The sequence below is a fragment of the Peromyscus californicus genome, unplaced genomic scaffold (assembly GCF_007827085.1).
Source record: "Peromyscus californicus insignis strain IS unplaced genomic scaffold, ASM782708v3 Scaffold_10__1_contigs__length_136768540, whole genome shotgun sequence".
Taxonomy (NCBI): Eukaryota; Metazoa; Chordata; class Mammalia; order Rodentia; family Cricetidae; genus Peromyscus; species Peromyscus californicus.
In genome coordinates, this window is record NW_026294391.1 from 100,258,970 (window position 1) to 100,277,466 (window position 18,497).

An 18,497-nucleotide genomic window follows, 5' to 3' on the forward strand; every position below is an offset into this window, starting at 1 on the left:
TAGGGTATCTTGATATATACCATGATATGGATAAAACCAAAAGAGAAAAACATATGAGTCCTCTTATTTGAGCTACTATCATAATGCAGTAGACACAGACAGATAGTAGAATGGCGGTGCCAGCAGTGAGGGGATGGGGACCAGGGAGTTAGCTTTGAATGGTATGTGTAGTACTTTTCACAGTGGGAAAGAAAGAGCTCTAACTATTGATAGTGGCCATGTTTTCTTAGCAGTGTGAATGTACTTAATACCATGCCCTTCCAATGGTTAATGTATAAAACTTTAAATGTTGATTTGAGTACAATTGGAAAAGCTAACCCCTAATTCTAACCATTTCCAAGTCTTGCAATGTCAGAAAATTCACACCTGATGAATCTTTTAATTTGGATTTTATTTCTTCTCTCCTAAGGCCAGAATTCTCCCTGCCAGGGCCTCTAGACCTTCCACATCGGTCATTGACTTAGATGTCTAGTTCATTCTCCTCCTAGGAAGACGACGGTTACTCTGAAGGTGGCACACACACATTTTACTCATAACCATTGGCAGATGGCTGTGGATCCCGTCTGTTCCCAGGAGTGACATCAGGACTAGCTACACTGTGCCTTTTCCATCACTGGGAGCTAATCCTGACAGTGACGTTGGACATCATTATTAATAGGTCAAGAAGAGACATAAAGAGAAGAGGAAAGTGCCTTGGGCTGAGTCACACAGTGAAGTTGAAACAGCATGCTCCCAGTAACAAACCTCACCCTGCCTTTCCGATGTGGCTGCCAGCTCCACAACCTTGCTCTTTTTTTTTTTTTGTACTTTGTACAACAGATTCACTGGCTATGGAAGCAGGTCTGAATTGTCTTGGTGATAAGTAAAGGAAACCTTCCTCTGTTTGGTATTGATGATCTCGCTTTGTTTCCTGCTTGGCAGGAGGCCTCACCATTGAAAATCAGTAGATCTTCAGGTTGCCCTCCATTCAGATGTAGCAAAGAACTCTTGATATCCCTGGGGTCCTTTGGGGATACTGAGGACGAAGTAGGGAAAGAAGGATCTGCTTCATCCTTTCCACAGGTGAACGTCAGGCCAACTGGAGCATGGCAGTCTCCTGGAGAACTTTTAAAACTAGAATGCTTGGGCTAGGAGTGCAGCACAAAGGTAGAGCACCTGCTGAGCATGTGTAAGGCTCTGGGTTCAGTCCCCAGCAACACAAAAAAGATACCCTGGGGCTTGGCCAGCTCAGCTTGGAATGTTCCCTCCCCCCCCCCCCCCCCCCCCCCCCCTCCCCCCCCCCCGCTCTTCCCAGGGAGCCCAGCCCCAATATGGAGCCCCCTTGAGTTTAGAAGCAGCTGTTCAAAGCCCCTGTCACTTAGCTGACAGGCACCTTCTTTGTGAGATGGGAAGTGCCACAGTCTGTTGTGTTTGAGCATTCCCATAAACACAGTGTTCCTCCAGTCTTGGCACTTATTACATACTGCCTGTTGTCTTTACTTAACTGCTTCAGATCTTTGCTTCTCATATCCTCAAGAAGCTACTGGAGAGTAAGGAGTATGTACACCATATCCTATTATTATTGCTCCAAATGCCAGCTTCATTAGCACACAGCGCATATTCGGTGCATATGAGTTGAACTGATGGAAGTCTTGTAGATGGGATATCTGACATAATTTCTTACTTATTTGGACAGAAGCTCCGTGTCCTTTGGAAGCAAAATGATCACATGGGAAAAGTCTCATAGACAGAAGCCCTGGCTTCCGATCCTGGCTGTGTCCTAAACTCCCATTGTGATTTGTAGTAAGTCACTTGCTTTCTCTGGCATTTAATTTCCTCATATGTGAAGCCAGGGCTGAGAAGTAAGCTTCATGTTAGCGCTGGGCTATTCTGCATAGCAATGGACAGTCTTTTTCTCATGTGAAGGTGTGAATGTCTTTTAAAAGTGTAAATCGACTCCAAGTTCTGAAATGAGAAACCTGGGTAGAGAGCAAAGTATGTGATTTGGCCTCGGTTCTATGCATTGTGTGTATGGAGAGGAGAATGTTGCTCACTTCTCATCCATGTTCTTGGTTTTGACCGGACACTTCCATCCTAGGAATGTGAAACGTTCACTATCTTCATGCCTGTTCAGTTCTTTTTATGAATGAGCTGGTGCAGAGGTTCATTCCAGCTGGATTTCTGCTTGTCCCTCTGTTTCTAGTCTGGACTAAAATGTTTGTTATTATGTTTGATAAAACCTGTTCAAGTAATGTGTTCTGAGGAGGACAAGGATGACACAAGACACAAGTATTCTTTTCTTTCATGGAGCATCTGATTTACTCAGAAAGTTGGTACACAGACATGGGGATGTGCTATTGTCCATAAAGAACTACCTGAGAACTAAGGGTTGCTTACAGAAAGCTCCAGTACATAGAATAGAGTCTGCTACTACACAGGTGATACTCACTATAAATATCTGAAAGTGAATGAAAATGTCCGTGACTCTCAAACCTTTTGTTTTAAAGAGACATCTTAAATGCAATCGTGTCTTAAGCTCACTACATGATTGAGTTGGATATGATACTGTCTTGATTGAGGAAAGCTAGGGACCATTTCCTGTTTGCTCACTACATGAATGAGTTGGATATGATACTGTCTTGATTGAGGAAATCTAGGGAGCAGTCCTGTTTGCTCTCCCCTCTGGATCCCAGGAAGGTTCTTCAGAGCCTAACTGGAAAACTTTTCTTGTATCCAGGAGAAATGAGAAATGTTTCAAGTCTTGCTCTTTTCCCAGTTCATTTTGGCCACTTGCAATCTTAACAAAATAAATAGAAGATGATCTTTCAGTGGGGACATGTGTATCTGAAAAGAAAATACTGCCAACTCCCTCCACCCACCCTCACTCCAGGGATCCCGCAGTTATTACTAAGAGCATGGAAGAGGTTGTTTTCAGTAAGAGATTTCCACCTTAATCCACAAATGTATATGAGATTAGTGTTTTTTTAACTTAAATAAGAAGGAAAGGAAACTAGTGTGGTAGTTTCTCCAGCATGCAGTAGAATGCTTGTTGGGTATAGTCAACTACAGTGGATCACAGTATAAAAAGCTCCTCTGTGGAGTCTGCTACGGTCAGCAGCCAGCTAGGTGCAGCTGCCTTTTACATCAGAGCACCCTACATTACCCTGACAATCAGAAATATTCCTAACCAAATTCACGGTCAGCGTCGTGTACATGCAGGTGTCCAAGTCTCCCTAGAGAACACATCTTTCTCCATGTTTGTAGGACTGTGACCCTCTGCCCAACCTGTCCGACATCCTTGTTTCCCCATCACCAACAGGTTGAGAGATAATGCCAAGGAGCTTACTTGACAGAGTGGTCTGAGAAGCAAAGCATACCTCCCCCCCTTCATCTTTGGAAAACAATCTGGGGTAATGTTTTGGAGATGTCAAACATATAATGCTTTTAAATTAAGAGGTTTCAATGTTACTAGTGTCATAGACCTTTCATATGAATCTCTTCATGCCCTACAGATTGTCCTTCCTTATAAGAAAGACAGTTATACATATAACTTCCTTATATGCCAGAATCGGTAGGTATATAACTAGTTCTGGGAATTCCATTTGACAGTAAACTAAGGCATGAAAGGAATGTCCCAGTCCCAGAGAGCAAGCCACCAGAAGCTGCAGCTTCTTCCCTGCTGATTTGTCTCCATCTCTTCCATCTCCTGATGGCTACCTATCTTTAAAATCCAGCTCAGGCTGGACTCTGATAGAGGACAAGCATTTGCTATGGTTGAAGTTCCAAGCATCCTCCTGCCCTCTGCCGCCATAGCATATGGAATAGTTATTTGGGATTCAGTAGTTAACACCTGAAATCTGGTTTTAGGATCAAGAACACTCAAGATTGGGGCTGGAGGAAACCTTAGGACCCCAAAGATTTGTTCAGGGTCTGTCTGACAGCAAATCATGACAGCTAAGACTAGACCAAGTTTTCCTAAGTGGATCCTGCCTTCCTGGTTGGATCCTGAGGCCACTTTGATTTCTTGCTCCTTTTTCGTCTATAAATTGCCTTCCTTCTCTTCTCTGTCGCATGCTTACTGTTCTGTCTGACCAGAGAGAGGGCTCTGGACTGTGCTGCACAGTATCTGTACTTATTCTCTGGGACCTTGGTGTTTGTGGGCTTAAGGCTGGATTAAGGACCTCAGTGCTGGGAGAGAGTCAGACATCCCAGCTCTGAAACAAGATTTCATCCCAGCTAAAACCACCCCAGACATTTGTTTGTTTAGAAGTGAAAATAACAGGTTTAGATGATATTGCCCAAAGTCCCCCAGCTAAATGGCCACAGCAGGAGTCAACTTGGTGGCACTCTGCTGGGACTCTTACTTTGAGCACTGGCCAGGACCTCTAGGCGCTGGAGGGGTAGGCCAACTGAGAGCAAGCCTGAACTCTGCCTTCCTTCTTGGAGCAGCACAACTGTCCCTGAAGTATAGCATTCCTTTATGTATGAAAACCTGTCTGTTCATTTTGTTCATGGCTCTTGTCTGAAATGCAGGGGCTGGCAGTAAACCTCTGTGTGCTCTGTAACCAGTCTGGCATTTTTTAAACTTTGCCTGGTCGAATTCCTACCCCTGCCCGCCCAAGCCAGGCACTACTACTCGAGTCCAACCTAGCCCAAGGGTGCAACCCCTATGGTGAGGCACCACTGTCAGAAGTCAGCTCTTGCGAACCTGGAGGCTGTTAGGTAGCTGGGCTGTGTCTGAATCCTCTGACTTCCTTCTGGATTTGCTCTGCCTTGGGCTGGTGTCCTCCGCCCGCCCGCTACTCTCTCACGCCCCCAGTGTCCACCAAACTCAATAAACTCAGCTCTCCAGGGTGTGCCCATCTGGTCTCTGGGTCCAGGAGCCCGTGAATCTCCAGCTGGGTGCCCACTGCTCGCTCCAGCACTGGTTCCGGAATTAGGAGAGAAAAAGAGGAGGCGGGCCAGAGGGCACCTCTCTGGGGTCCGAGTCAGCAACCCAATCTTCGTGCTTCCCTTGCTGCCCGGCACTGGCTGCCCAACTTTTTTCATCCGTTAGACCCGCTGCTTGGGATTCGCAGTCTAAGTGGGAAACAAAGAGCTCTCCTGAAACTGCCCTAAGTCTCTTTGAGGGGATTCCCCCAGGAAACTCAGGAGCTTCAGTGGAGGCACTTAGGGCTCTTCTAGGGAACAAAGGGTGAGGACTTCTTGGGTGCCCCTCAGCTACCCATTCCGTTTGCATACAGCAGCCATCACCCCCTGGAGGAGAGCGAGCCAGGCATTCCAGCAGATCCTGTGCCTAGAGCCCATTGGGACTGGCCTCTCCGGGGCAGGGGACTCTAGCAAGCGGCTGGCAGAGCGGACCTGTTTGCTGGCTACTTTGGAGGTGGGATGGGATAGAGTTTAGAGATGGAAAAGCGTGGAAGAAGAGGTTGCGTTCCTCTCCCCGGTTCATAAATGATCCAAGTCGCGAGTGGGAAATAAAGAGTAAACACAAACAACCTCAAAAAAGAAGCCAAGAAACCCTAAGCCAAAAGAAGCAAGCACAACGCTGTTACAAAACTGTCTGGTTTTGTAACAATTTCCCCGCTGCCGGCCAATGAGCAGCGTGGTGGGGCGTCACGTGGTGACGTTTTATATAACACTTTGCTGAGACAAGACAGTTATTAGGCGGCGCGGGGCAGCCGGCATGGAGCTCCAGGAGGCGAGGCAGAGCCGGGCGCACTGCGATCCCGCGTTCATGGCAGCGCGGCTCGCTTCCAGCCGTCGCTCCTTCCTCCTAGTTCCCTGTTCCTAGACGCCTCCTCCCCCGCCCCAACCTCCGCAGGTCCCTCTCTCTATGGATTCATTTCAGACTGCACAGATGTTGAGCTTGCCCGCTGAGCTCGGCAGCAACAACTTAGAACTGGCGGAGCTGGCGGAGCCGGAAGAGCGGGCGGCATCAGTGTCCGAAGGAGACTCGGAGGCCCACCCAGACGAGTCTCCCGAGAACTCTGAAGCTCCCCGGACGCAAGAGCTGGAGCAAACACAGCCTCCGGGGACCTCGACGCCGTCAGAGTGCAAAGTCCTGCTCACACAGGCAGATGCCTTGGCATCCGGGGGGCGCCTTCGGGAAGCCCTCGAGGTGTACAGACAGCTCTCCGAGAGGCAGCAGCTCGTGGCTGAGCAGCTGGAGCAGCTGGTGCGCTGTCTGGCTGAGAGCGTCCCGCAAAAGGAGCCGGTGGCGCCAGCTCCCTCGGACCAGAGCGGCACCTCAAGCTGCTGCAAGGTGGCCGTGCAAGAGGCAGGGGAGGCTGCAGCCGTGGCCCCCGAGGTATGGGATGGCTTTAAGTGCCGGAAGTGTCACGGATTTCTCTCAGACCCCGTGTCCTTGTGGTGCGGCCACACCTTTTGTAAACTGTGCCTGGAACGTGGGCGGGCCGCCGATCGGCGCTGTGCGCTGTGCGGGGTCAAGCTCTCGGCTCTCATGATGGCCAGTGGGAGGGCACGCGGGCCGCGGCGGGCTGAGCAGCAGGCGCCACTGCAACTGCGAGTCAACGTGGTACTCAGCGGCCTTCTGGGCAAGTTGTTCCCGGGCCCGGCGCGGGCGTCGCAACTCCGGCACGAGGGCAACCGGCTGTATCGCGAGCGCCAGGTGGAGGCAGCTCTGCTCAAATACAACGAGGCAGTTCGGCTGGGTGAGTCCTCCAGCCGCTACCGGGCCGCGAGGGCTTGGTCACGACGCGAGGGGGCGGGAGAATGAGCCGGGCTGCGAGATGGGGGATGGACCAGGGCAGAGTTGGGTGCGCACGGGGCAGGGGGGGAAGGGAATGGCCTGTGGCCCAAGAGGAGGAGGAGGAGGGACATTTCTAGGAGTTTGTCTTCTCTACTTTAGCTGTGCCTCAGTCTCTCCGGTTCTGTTGCTTTTTTACGGTCTTTCCCGTCTCTCCTGCTTGCTTTTGTGCTTCTACGCCTCCCGGTCCCAGTTTCGTTCTCTTCCTCTCTTTTTGCGCGTTTCTTCTCATCTTTGTCCCTGTTTCTGTCTTGCTGGGTGTCAGCGTCTCTGTTCCTCTATTTTTCCTGGACACTTCAGAGCTCCCTCTTCCACCTGCCGGCACCTTTGCTGCCGGGAGAGGAACTTGGCACTATTTCTCAAACTCCCGCGCGGTCCTCCTGGCTTTTGCCAGCCCGAGGTGGCCCGCCGGCGCCCGCCGGAGTCTGCGGCTCCCGTCTCTGGGAGTTGCCCCTTCCGGGGCCGCGGCTCCCTGTGGGGTGGGTCCGGCCTGGAATTAGGTCAGGAGAGCACTGGTTGCATAAGGACCTCGAGCCGCCCGGGCCGGCGGCCCCTCCTCCGCGCGGGCGGGCGGGCGGGCGGGCAGGCGGGCAGGCGGGGATTGTGTAACGCTGAGGTAACCGAAGTGGGCCACGCTCGCCTCGGAAACCATCCCGCGAGCGTGTGCGGGGGGCGGAAGGGGGGGCTCGCTCCCCGCTGCCCTGTGACTCATTGTCACTGCTTCCTATCACACGATCCTTGGCTGAAATAGATGCACTTGCCCACCCCACCCCCCTCCACCCGCCGGAGTCAGACAGCCTGTGCCCTGACATCGAACCCTTTGACCCCTCTAAGCCAATGGGCGGCAGGACCAGGTAACTTCTCGGGATTCCCGAGGAAACAAGGGCCGGTCTACAAAGGGGATATGCCTCTGTCTACCTTCTCCAAGAGTTGCCTGAAGAGGTAGGGTGGGCTTTGTAGCTTCAAGGGCAACCCGGGCAGTCCCACATCTCTCCTGGACTGGAGCACAGGAGTTCTCCCAGGGACCTGTTTGCTTCACCTGCCTCCTCCCACTCAGATCCAGAAGTGGCCTTGGAACCACAAGCTGGTGCCAGCACCTCTGCAGGCAGGCAGGGCGCAGTGTCCAGAGAAGCTTGCTGGGGAGGAGGCAGTGGGGCTAAGCAGACAGGGCTGTGGGATCCTAGGGTCTCCCAGGTCATCTCTGATGGACGGAGGAGGGATGGGATGGAGTCTCCACATGTTGAATCCCACTCAAACCAGCAACAGGTAATGCTGGAGGGAAGAAAACCAGGGTTGACAGGACGTGAGGACTGAGGGACACAAACCTACTCACAACACATATTCTGTCTGTGCCTATACAAAACAGGCTGTGAGCTGCTGCTGTGCGTTTGAGCAACGTGGCAGAGAAGACTGTAAACTCTATGCTAAAGGCAAGAGCAAATAATGAGCACCCAGGTCATCCCTGAGCCTATGTCTGAGGGATGGAGTAGAGGCAGACGCCAAAGCCTGTTTCAAGCAATAGAAGCTGTAGCCCAGAACCTGAGGAAGAATGCAGCAATATGAATGAAACAGTTTCTGGCCACTTATGCATGGAATTCTAAGGGAGACTGTATTCCTTTCATCCATTCCCCAAGTGCTGGGCAGGAAAGCCCCTTCCCATGCATTCCCCTTCTATCACTGCCACCACTTTCCCCAGGAGCATCTTTCCTATACCTTTGTTAATCTCCTCAGAGCAGTCGGGGCAAAACTGTCAATACCACCTTCACCCTCCTAAGAGGAAAAGGGGCCTCTTCAACTGACTGTATTTATCCTGGGACTGGCTAGTGTTTTCTTGTTCTAAATGCTGTGCCCACACTCAGAAGAAGGAACTTCCCTCTACCGAAGCCTCAAAATGTTAACATCCACTAGCATTGGCTCTAACCAGCCCTGTGACTTCTAGCCCTATCACTTCATCTCGTTGGCCTTGTTTTCCTTATCTAAAGAGTGGGTGGGTTAAAGTCCTGTCTAGGACTGAACTCCAGTGATTCAGTGATGGTGAGAATAAGCCTCCTAAAAGCCTTGTCAAGGTACTTTCTCATTTGGCCATCGATAGCAGGATGGACCTTGTAAATGCATAGCTGCTTCTTCCTGGAAAGCTTCATATTCACTGACCATTGGGAAGAGGGAGAGGTGGTGTTAATACCACAGATAATCCTGCCTAGAATACTAACATGGACTTGTCTTATTGGGGGGGTCCAAATAGGGGTCACATCTGGCTGCCTCTGTTCCCTGGCTTCATTCTTTTTTGATAGTGGCTCATTCAGACACCAGGCTGCTGGACACTAGCAATGTGCATCATCCATCTGGCAGAACAGTGCCGGGATTTCCTCTAGGTGAAAGTTTCTAATGCATTATGGATACCACACTTCCTAGGACCCACTTGAAAAAGGAGGGCAGCATTACCCCTTTGCATGGAGAAGCTAGGGTGTTAAAGTCAGGACAATATTAGGACTGGAAATGACACTTAACCTTTTGGATCCAGTAGAAAGAGCTTAGGTAACTTTTCTTTCCTCAAGATCCATCCTCATACAGGACTTATCACATGCTTGTGCTGGGGGCCATTAATGAGGGCTTTTTTTTTTCTCATTTTGGCAGCTCCAAATGATCATTTGCTTTATAGCAATCGGTCTCAAATTTATTTCACCTTGGAGTCTCATGAGGATGCACTGCATGATGCAGAAATAGCATGTAAACTTCGGCCAATGGGTTTTAAGGTGAGTGTGGGACAGGAGGGATGGGACGGGGCTATACTGCAGACAGGGATTGGCAGGAAGGGCTGTCCCTATGGGGCAGGAGACGCTAGAACTTGTACAGAACAGGGAAAAGCTTTTCTAAATGATTGGACAGTGCAGGGTATCCCTTGGTCAAGGGAGGTCTAAGTCTGCAAAGGGTCTCAATATATCTACCTTCAATTGGTGACCTTCAGGATAGCCTGGTCTTCATATTTTTTTTTTCAAAATATGGGATCAGTAGCCAGACAGCCCGACTTCATGTCTCAGCTCTGCAACTTTTCTTAACTGTACGGTCTTGGGAAAATTACTTAATTTCTCTGTGTCTGATGTCCTCATCTATAACATTCTTACATTCGACGCAACTACTGAATAGGGTTGTTTGTGGGGATCCTACAAGATCATGTAGGGAAGATGCTCGGAACAATGCGTGTAGCATTATGTGTTTGCTGTAACTGCTGCCATCACCATCACTCGTAATTTTCTAGGGACAATAGGCAGAGGAATCTGAGAAAGATATTCCTGCCCTGGTCCTTAAGAATGTCTACTGATAGCCAGGCTTCTTGGGAGCTTGAACAGTTTCTTTAAAGAGATCTTCATATTCGCACAATGGTTGTGCCATTTTGAATCATTAATACAGTCATTTGACATGTCAGTATGTGTATCCTCAACAAATCTAGGTCACAAAGGAGAAGTGAGAAGGAAGACAGGGTAGACATCAAGATAGGAGATACCTGAATACAAAGTACCATTTTCGGCATCTTTGCCTGGCTTCAGGACCAACCTCCTCCACATGTTTGTATTTTGTTTAGAAGATTAGAACTGGGTCTGGAGCTCAATGTTTGCAAAGTGTGATCATAGGGAAGTAGCTACACTCTCTGACACTCGAGTGCTCTTCTTCGTTAAATGACGTTATTGCTATCTGCCATGGTTGTTTCACGGGTATGAATAAGGATCAAAGGTGAGAATGACAAACAGAACATTCTGTAAGCTATCAATGTTACAGGATCTTGGTTTAAGGTCTTCTGTGTCCAGCCTGAGGGTGGGAAAAGCAGTGTCTCCAAGACCGCAGTCACTGTGCCTATCTGAATCTCATGGGAACAGGCGTCCTCTGAATCCAGAATGTTCCTGATGGTAGAAAGACCTAGGATTGGGCAGTACCTTCAGTAATCTCTAGACAGCCTCCGAGTTGGTCTAATTAAACACACTCTCTGCAGCAATTTACATGCAAAATCACACTGAATAGGATAAATACTACGAAAGTTTACATCAGTTTAGTTCAGATGTTGCTGCCTAATGATTTTTTATGTTAATCCTATGAAAACATTGGATAATCAGAAGTTTTTACAGATCTAGGAACTTCAGATAAGGCCTTGTGAAACTGGGCATGGTGGTATGTGTCTGTAATCCAAGCAGGATCGTGAGTTTGAGGCCAGCCTGGAGTATTACAGTAAGCTTGTAATATTCAAGTAAATCTTATTGGTCTTTCATGAGAGAGTTTTCATGGACGGTGATGGATCAGTGTGTTCTCTTTCCCAAGGAACACATTTACAGCTTAATACCAGTCACACCAGTGCCTTAAGTTGCCATGGGGACAGGCTGTCTAACATGCAAGCCAGGGAGCTGCCTTGGGGTAAGAGGGGTTTCTCTTGCAGCCTTTTCCACTAGAAGGAAAACTAACTCTAGATACTGTGGTGGGAAGAGGACTGAGAAACATGTTCTAGATGAGAAAAGGGGTTTCTACAGCGAAGGAAGAATTGGTGTGAGTACTGGGCAGGGGTTTTATTTCCACACAGTTGGGACAAAAGGGAAAGTTCAGAGAATTCTGTTGTCTTGGGGTTCGAAAGGGTCTAATGCATATACCTCTACATTCTGATTCTTGTATTTCCCACTATTTCTGGGTGAAATGCCATAAGAGAGCGAGTCCAGTAGGTAGCCAAATTTCATCCATCTATCCAGGGCTTAATGTCACTCATCACAGCTTGCTGGTAGCACAGCTGTCAGTGGGGTAAACTGGCCACCGTGAGAAAGTGGGCTGTGTGAGTTGCTACTGAGTTGATTATTAGGAACCCAGAGGCCTCTCCAGTTTTCCAGCACTTATCACCCTAAAGCTGCTCTGCAATGTCCTGCTAGCCTTTCTCCAGAAGGCTACTCTTGGCAGGAGCAACAAGGGAATGTGGCAGCCAAGATCAGGATCCAGAAAGAAGTGAGGGTGTGGATAGAGGTCCCCAAGAGGTTTGTGGCTGTGGCCACTGCTTAAGAAAGCAGCTCCTAGCCAGGCCCTGACACCATGCAGACACATGCTAGAAGAGGAAGCAGGGGAAATGCCTGACAAGTAACATCTGGGCCTTTCATTCATACTAGGTACAAAGAGAAAGCAGCCCTTTACTTTTTTTTTTTTCTTGCCCGTTTCAGGTTCTGCTCAGGCCCTTCTACAGAATTTAGTCCAGAGCACTTGGGTTTGAATCCTGGGCCATAAAACTTCCTTATAACTGTAAAATGTGCAGCAACAGAGAAAAAGACAGCCAAGTTCCTAGAAGCAAAAGCATTGGCTCACTCACTGGTCAGACTTCTGGAAGGTGGTCTTCCTTTGAGGGGAAGAGTGCTCTGGAAGTCCTGAGGCCACAGTTCCAGTTCTAGATTGCTGCTAGTGACCTTTGAAATGTTGGAGGAGCCACGGTCTTCCTCTGAGGCCTCTGTAAAAGTGATTGACTGTCTTACAGACCAGTTCAAAGAGAGGCAAGTCATCTCTGGATGAGCAGTGGAAACTGAATTATTGTAGTCTGTAGTTAAATGGAGGCTCTGACTTGTTTGTGATCCTCAGCTGTGGGGTGGAGGGGAGGTGGTAAGCATAGAAGATAAGAGTATGGGCTTTGTATGTAGTCAGTCCTAGGTTTAAACTTGGACTCTACAGCTTTCCGGCTGTTGTACTTTGATCAAGTTATTTCTCTGGATCCCCCTTTTGTTGTCTTTAAAATGGGATTCAGAATAGTTAGCCATTGTTACCGGGATGAAAATCCAAGTCTTTGGACAACACTCCACCCGATAGTGACGGCTCAGGAAGTACTCAGCAATCGCTGTTAGTAGAGGCTACATTAAGAAGATGAAGAAGATGTGACTGACTGCTAATGTTTTCTTCCAGGCACACTTCAGAAAAGCACAAGCGTTAGCCACCCTAGGCAAGGTGGAGGAAGCACTCAGAGAATTTCTCTACTGTGTATCTCTTGACGGAAGAAACAAGAAAGCCAGAGCGGAAGTTCAAAGGGTGAGTTGAGTGCCACAGGGTCAGCTACCTAGTGGACCCCCACCACTCTGTCTACTCTAGGGAGAAGGATGAAGATGTGACCCTCCTCCATATTTGTGATCCTGAGTGGGTGGTTCTCTGGGTTTAAGGGGCATGAGAGAGAGGCCAACTAATTGTCCAGAAGCCCCGCTGTTCTGGTAGGTACTATCAAATTGGCAGGGCCTACTTTTTTTGTAGGAACCAATGATGAATGCTTTGACCTGGAATCAGTGGGAGATAAACCAAACTAAACCAAGTAAGCTAACCTGGGCATGAAGGCTCACTGAGGACAGTCTGCTTGTTGATGAGAGATCAGGGGCCAGGGGTGGGGGCTGCTTACCACTTTATAACTTTTCTTTGGCTGAATCGCACCTTTCACCAGTCACATATGGAGGCTAGCTCCTGGGAAAGGATACTGATGGTCTCCATATTGCTTGCCACATACAGAACTCAAATCTTTACCTCTTCTGCTAGAAAACTAAACCCAGTATCTCCTAAATGCAAAGTCAGAGTCCATTATGAAGCAATCTAATTAGTCCTTCCAAGTCTTGGGTGCCAGGAGATTGTGGTTGTAAAACAAATATCATGAGAAATACCAAGAACTTGATTGAAGGCTCAAGCATCCTGATTTGATGAGTGTTGTCATTTATTCTAATATATTCCTCTGGTGTCTGGAAGTTGGATGCTGACACTCAGTGATTGCATTTGGTTTTCTGTCCCCAAGCAACCATTTAACACCAGGCCACAAGCCCTCCTATCTATGTGTAATGGTTTGACAGGGACAGGGAGGAAGAAAGTGAGACAGAACTGGTCTCTGAAGACTCTAGAATGGAATATTTAGCAAAACTGATAATATTGTCAGAGGCTGGACTCTGGATTTTCTGACTCTGGCATAGAATCTCCTGTCTGGAAAAACATTTGACCTGGTTTGTGTATATGGATAAGGGTTTATTGATAAGGGGCATGACTCAGGCAGAATTATTAGCAATCTATGGACCTTTTCTAAAACTTAAGTATAACATTACCTGAGCATTGCCTATGTGCCAGTCAGTTGGTTTGTACTTTCTGTAGAAGGTTCCATTTAGTCCCCATAACCTCACTTAATTTCTTACCATGTTATAGATGAGACGAATAGACGAGGAATCTAAGGCTCAGTGACTTTCTTGAGGCCACATGCTTCTTTACCTTTCTTTCATTCGCTCCTCAGGTGGCCCAAGAAGTTCTGGTATCATCAGTTGAACTAACCTCTCTCTCCAGTTTGCTTTTAAGGATGGACTATTGTGATTTCTATACCGGCCTGATGAAAGACAAGGAAGGCATTGTGTGAAACTCTGGGGGCACAAGAAGGCCTAAGTTCCTCATGGAACTTGCAATATTTTGTTGGTTAATATGAATGCCAGTCAATACAAGTGAATGTGTGCTTAAGATAAGTCTTACAAAATTCTGAAATTAATGTAGGAATGTGGAGGCAATTTTCTGCTGAGTGTTATAGAGCTACAACAGCCATGTAAACACACTGACAGGCCTCAACTGTGTGTATTCACTGGATTATTCCAGTTTTAGGGCTAAACATTTGACAAATTGTCCAGATGCACTAGACATTAATAAGCCTCCTTAGAACCCACAGCGTTATGTTTTATTTCAAACTACAGATTCTGGACCATCCCCTTCCTTCTTGACCCAGGCCTTTCTATGGATGAAATTACATCAGAACTGATTTGCATTCATGTGGAACGATTATTCTCACTGAAAGCTGCCCCTGACTTATGCTTTCCAAAGCCGTTGAGAAGGCCTACAGAGAGATCTTAGGTGGTAAAGCTAAGAAGGGAACTGCTGTATTATTCCTGCCTTGTTTCTTTTGATTGTAACCTCCTTTTCCTCATGCTACCTTCTGTCTTTCCAACCTTGTACCTGGGTGCTATATGGCCTCTCCAGGGAGACTGTCTCAGAAGTGGATATACCCTTTGGGGTCCCTGAGTAGGATTTCTGAGAACCAACATTGACTCCTGGGGATGAGTGAGCTCTGAAAGATTACACTTATGACCCTGGGCATTGTGTGCCTTCCCACTTTTGTCAACTTAAACCTGGAAAGTAGGGGCTTTAGCAATGCTAGGAAACATAAACAGCTCTCTGAGGATTTGAGACACCTGAGTGCCAGATTTCTTCTTCTTCCTTTTTTTTTTTTTTTTTTTCCGAGACAGGGTTTCTCTGTGTAGCTTTGCGCCTTTCCTGGAACTCACTTTGTAATCCAGGCTGGCCTAGAACTCACAGAGATCCGCCTGCCTCTGCCTCCCAAGTGCTGGGATTAAAGACATGCACCACCACCGCCCCGGCCTAGATTTTTTCTTGATCCCCTCGATATATAAATGCCTTCATCATTTCCATGAGTATGACGTACATTTATTAGGCATTTATCTCTGTCTGGAGAGGAAGACTTATTTTGTGACACAGTGCATAGTAAGATGGTATAGTTTAAGGCTCAGTATCATGGTCTGTAGAGAACATGAAGGGACAGGTGAGGTCAGGGAAATGGAGTATTGAGGTGAGGCAGCACTTGAGCCAAACTTTAAAGGCTGAGTAGGGCTTCTGTGCAGGGAAAGTGCTGATGCAGGAAGGAACATCACGAAGAACCTTCAGAGGACAAGCAAGAAAACAAACCAAATTTTGAGTTTAGCGTTCTTTCAAATTCTCTTGACAAATTAACACTTCCGACTATGTAGATTGAACAACACCGTTGGACATTCTATAGTGGCTCCAAACATGGCAGGGTCTACTAGGTGATAAACATTTCAGTGTGTTTTAGAAGCTGATTAGTAATGCCCTCTCTCGGTGCCGCACGCACGCACGCACATATGCTCACGCACGCACGCACATATGCACACGCACGCACGCACGCAGATGGCTAGGTAGATGCATACTTACGTACAGTCCCTAACCCCTGATGGCATAGAGGAGAGCTGAAGCAAGGATGTGGACAGCTAACGGTGCAGCCTGCACTCAGATGCTTGTCTTTGACTCCTAGAGCATTTTCTTCCACTCCTTTCTCCCTTCTCCGTTTATCCAATTGGAAGTGAACCTACCTGCCCCTAGGTACTTGAACTTAGCCTGACGTTTTCTGTATCGATGACCAGGAAGAAGAAGAGGCTGGAAGGGGAGAGGAAGTCTAAGCTCTGCTTTCTTAACATATAATTACTCAGGTCCCCAGCTCCAAAGGGATTAAAATCCAGGGGTGATGATGGTGCAGGGGAGCGGGGGAGACAAAACAGATAAGCAGAGAAAAGCAGCAGCAAGGAACCCAGTGGAGATTTGTGAGCTTCTCTGCCCATTGAGTTGTTGCAGACTTGACTCTGCATTCTTCAACTGAAGCGTCCTAGTTTGCTTCTCTGTTGCTGTGATGAACACCATGACCAAAAGCAGCTTAGGAAAGGGAGGATTTGTTTTCCTTATGCATCCCAGGGCACAGTCTTATCAGTGAGGGCAGTCAGGGCAGGAACTTAAGGCAGGGACTTGGAGGTAGGAACTCACGCAGAGGCCTTGGAGGCATCTGCTTACTGGCTTGAGTCTGAGGGTCACATTCAGCTACTTTTCTCAGACACACTTGGGAGCACCTGCCTGGGGTGACACCACCCACAGTGTGCTGGTCCCTCCTGCATTAATCATTAATCAAGAAAATACCCACACAAACTTGCCTACAGGCCAATCTGATATAGGCATTTTCTCAATTTAAGCACCCTCTTCTCAGGATGACTTAGTTTGTATCAATTTGACAAAAAACTGACCAGTGCAGGAGGCATCTCTTCTGACTTAATCTCTATGTTTCATTTGGTTCACGTAGATTTTAAAGTCCCATTGCAGGTATTTCTGCAGAGTGATGGCACCACAGAGGTGGCTCTTAACCTTGGCTAAGGAACAAAGGCATCTGTCATGCCTTCTCAAAACTCAGATTCCTGGGTCATACTTTCAGACCTGGGGAGATTGGAGTGGGACCCAGGAACTGACATTTTCATAAGCTCCTAGGTGACTCTTTTTTTAAAAAAAAGATGTATTTTATTTTTTTTAATATGAATGTGTGTTTGAATCTGTGTGTGGGTGTTTGCACATGAGTACTGGCGCCTCTGGAGGTCAGAGGTGTCAGCTATCCCTGGAGCTGAAGTTACAAGTGGTTGTGAGCCACCTTACATGTGTGCTGGGAATCGGACAGTATGTGCTCTTAATAACTAAGCAATCTTTCTGCCCCCGCCCCCGACTCCTAGATGATTCTGATGTGTGTTGATGCAACAACTTCTCCTTAGTGTGTCTAGGGACACTGCTCCAAGGCTTCCTCATTGGAGTTTTGCCTTGCAAGCTGTGTGCTCTCTGGTCCCCGCCCCTCCCCCCTTCACCTTAGTTTAGCACCTGTAGAAACTCGAGTAGTGAAGTCTTCTGTTTTATGTCACAGCTTCTCTTTAGTTTCTTTACACCATCAGTCCCGGGGGATTCTCAGGAACATTCTCCTGATATCCTGCAGCTGTTGGCACCTCACCCTAGATTAAAGGAACACGTAGAGTCAATGGCTACTGAAGGCACCAGTCATAATCTACCAAAGTTGTCACAGGTAAAACTCAACTCACCCAGCTCGCTCATGACACTTCGTTTGGCTCTTTTGTGGGCACACGAGAAGAGAGCCCTACCTCTCCTACTTTGGTTCCTGAGGGAAATAGAAGGATGGAGTTGATAATGGCTGTGTCCTTTGCTTAAAGCTACAACTGGGAATTTCAGGCATGGTCAAAAGTTTATTTAGTTACTAATGTGTTTGTCCTCTTGGTCAGATCCAGAAAACTGAGAGATTTGATAGAAGTAGAAAGAGATTGGCCCACTTCCCCTGAAACCCTGTAATTGGGGTGTGCTTATTGGCTTCAGGTTTGGGGAAGATTCAAGCTGATGGCCTTTGAGCACCAGTGAGAATTTTGTGCAAGGGTAACTCCATTTGGGAAGCAAATGGAGGGGATTTCTTGTTCTTGTTTATACCTGCCACATAAGTAGGCTTCTCATGCAAATTTATAGCAAAGTAGGGGTATGAGAGTTAAGTTGAGAATGAAAACAAATATTTGTGGTTTTCTTTGAAAACAAGGGAACAGAACACAGAGGAATGGGCTTCGGGAGCTGGCCTTTTTGCCACAGGGTAAGTGGGCAGAAGTTGGGGCTCAAAAAGACTAGACTTAAAGCGAGGTGTAACACTGAATTCCTGGGCACCTTTGGGGAGCAGTTTCTTCTCCATTTCTACCTGAAGTTCCTCACTTGCATATAAGCCCTGAATGCTCACATCTTCCCAGTTTTTGTCCCTGTTCTAGAGAAGGAATAAAATGCAAGGCAGCTGATTTTTCTTGATAAAGGCAGAACTTGGAGTATCTCCTGAAATCAGAGAGCCCCTAGTGGTCATTAGTACATGATTAAGACAGCTAACACTCGGAATGGGGACTTCTACTTGAAATTCAGTATGCAATGAAAGAAACAGAACCTCTGTCATTCCAATGTGAGCCAGCTGGGGATCAACGAGTGCCTTTCCACCCACACTTTGTTTTGCAAGGCCTTGGGTTCTTATGTGGACAGTGCTCTGGGCTCAGGAAAAGGCAAGACTATAGGTCTGTTTTATGTAGTCCTCGAAACCCCCTGAACATCCTGGGATATAGACTGTGAAAACCCACATCCTCTGCTTTCC

The 18,497-nt window shown here is 47.7% G+C and overlaps 1 protein-coding gene across 2 annotated transcripts in view; it reads left to right on the forward strand.

Annotated features, from left to right (window-relative positions):
• The first annotated feature begins 2,876 nt into the window (after positions 1-2,876).
• The window catches only part of Lonrf3 (LON peptidase N-terminal domain and ring finger 3), a 42,146-nt gene continuing 26,525 nt past the window's right edge, over positions 2,877-18,497 (forward strand). Inside the window, exons 1-4 of one of the 2 annotated variants that reach the window (XM_052738119.1) lie at positions 2,877-6,653; positions 9,383-9,501; positions 12,659-12,781; positions 17,238-17,393. In XM_052738119.1, coding sequence (XP_052594079.1) covers positions 5,816-6,653; positions 9,383-9,501; positions 12,659-12,781; positions 17,238-17,393 — 1,236 coding nt within the window. In that variant the 5' untranslated portion in view covers positions 2,877-5,815. The remainder of the gene's footprint in view (positions 6,654-9,382; positions 9,502-12,658; positions 12,782-17,237; positions 17,394-18,497) is intronic. The other variant, XM_052738118.1, reaches the window with a different exon arrangement.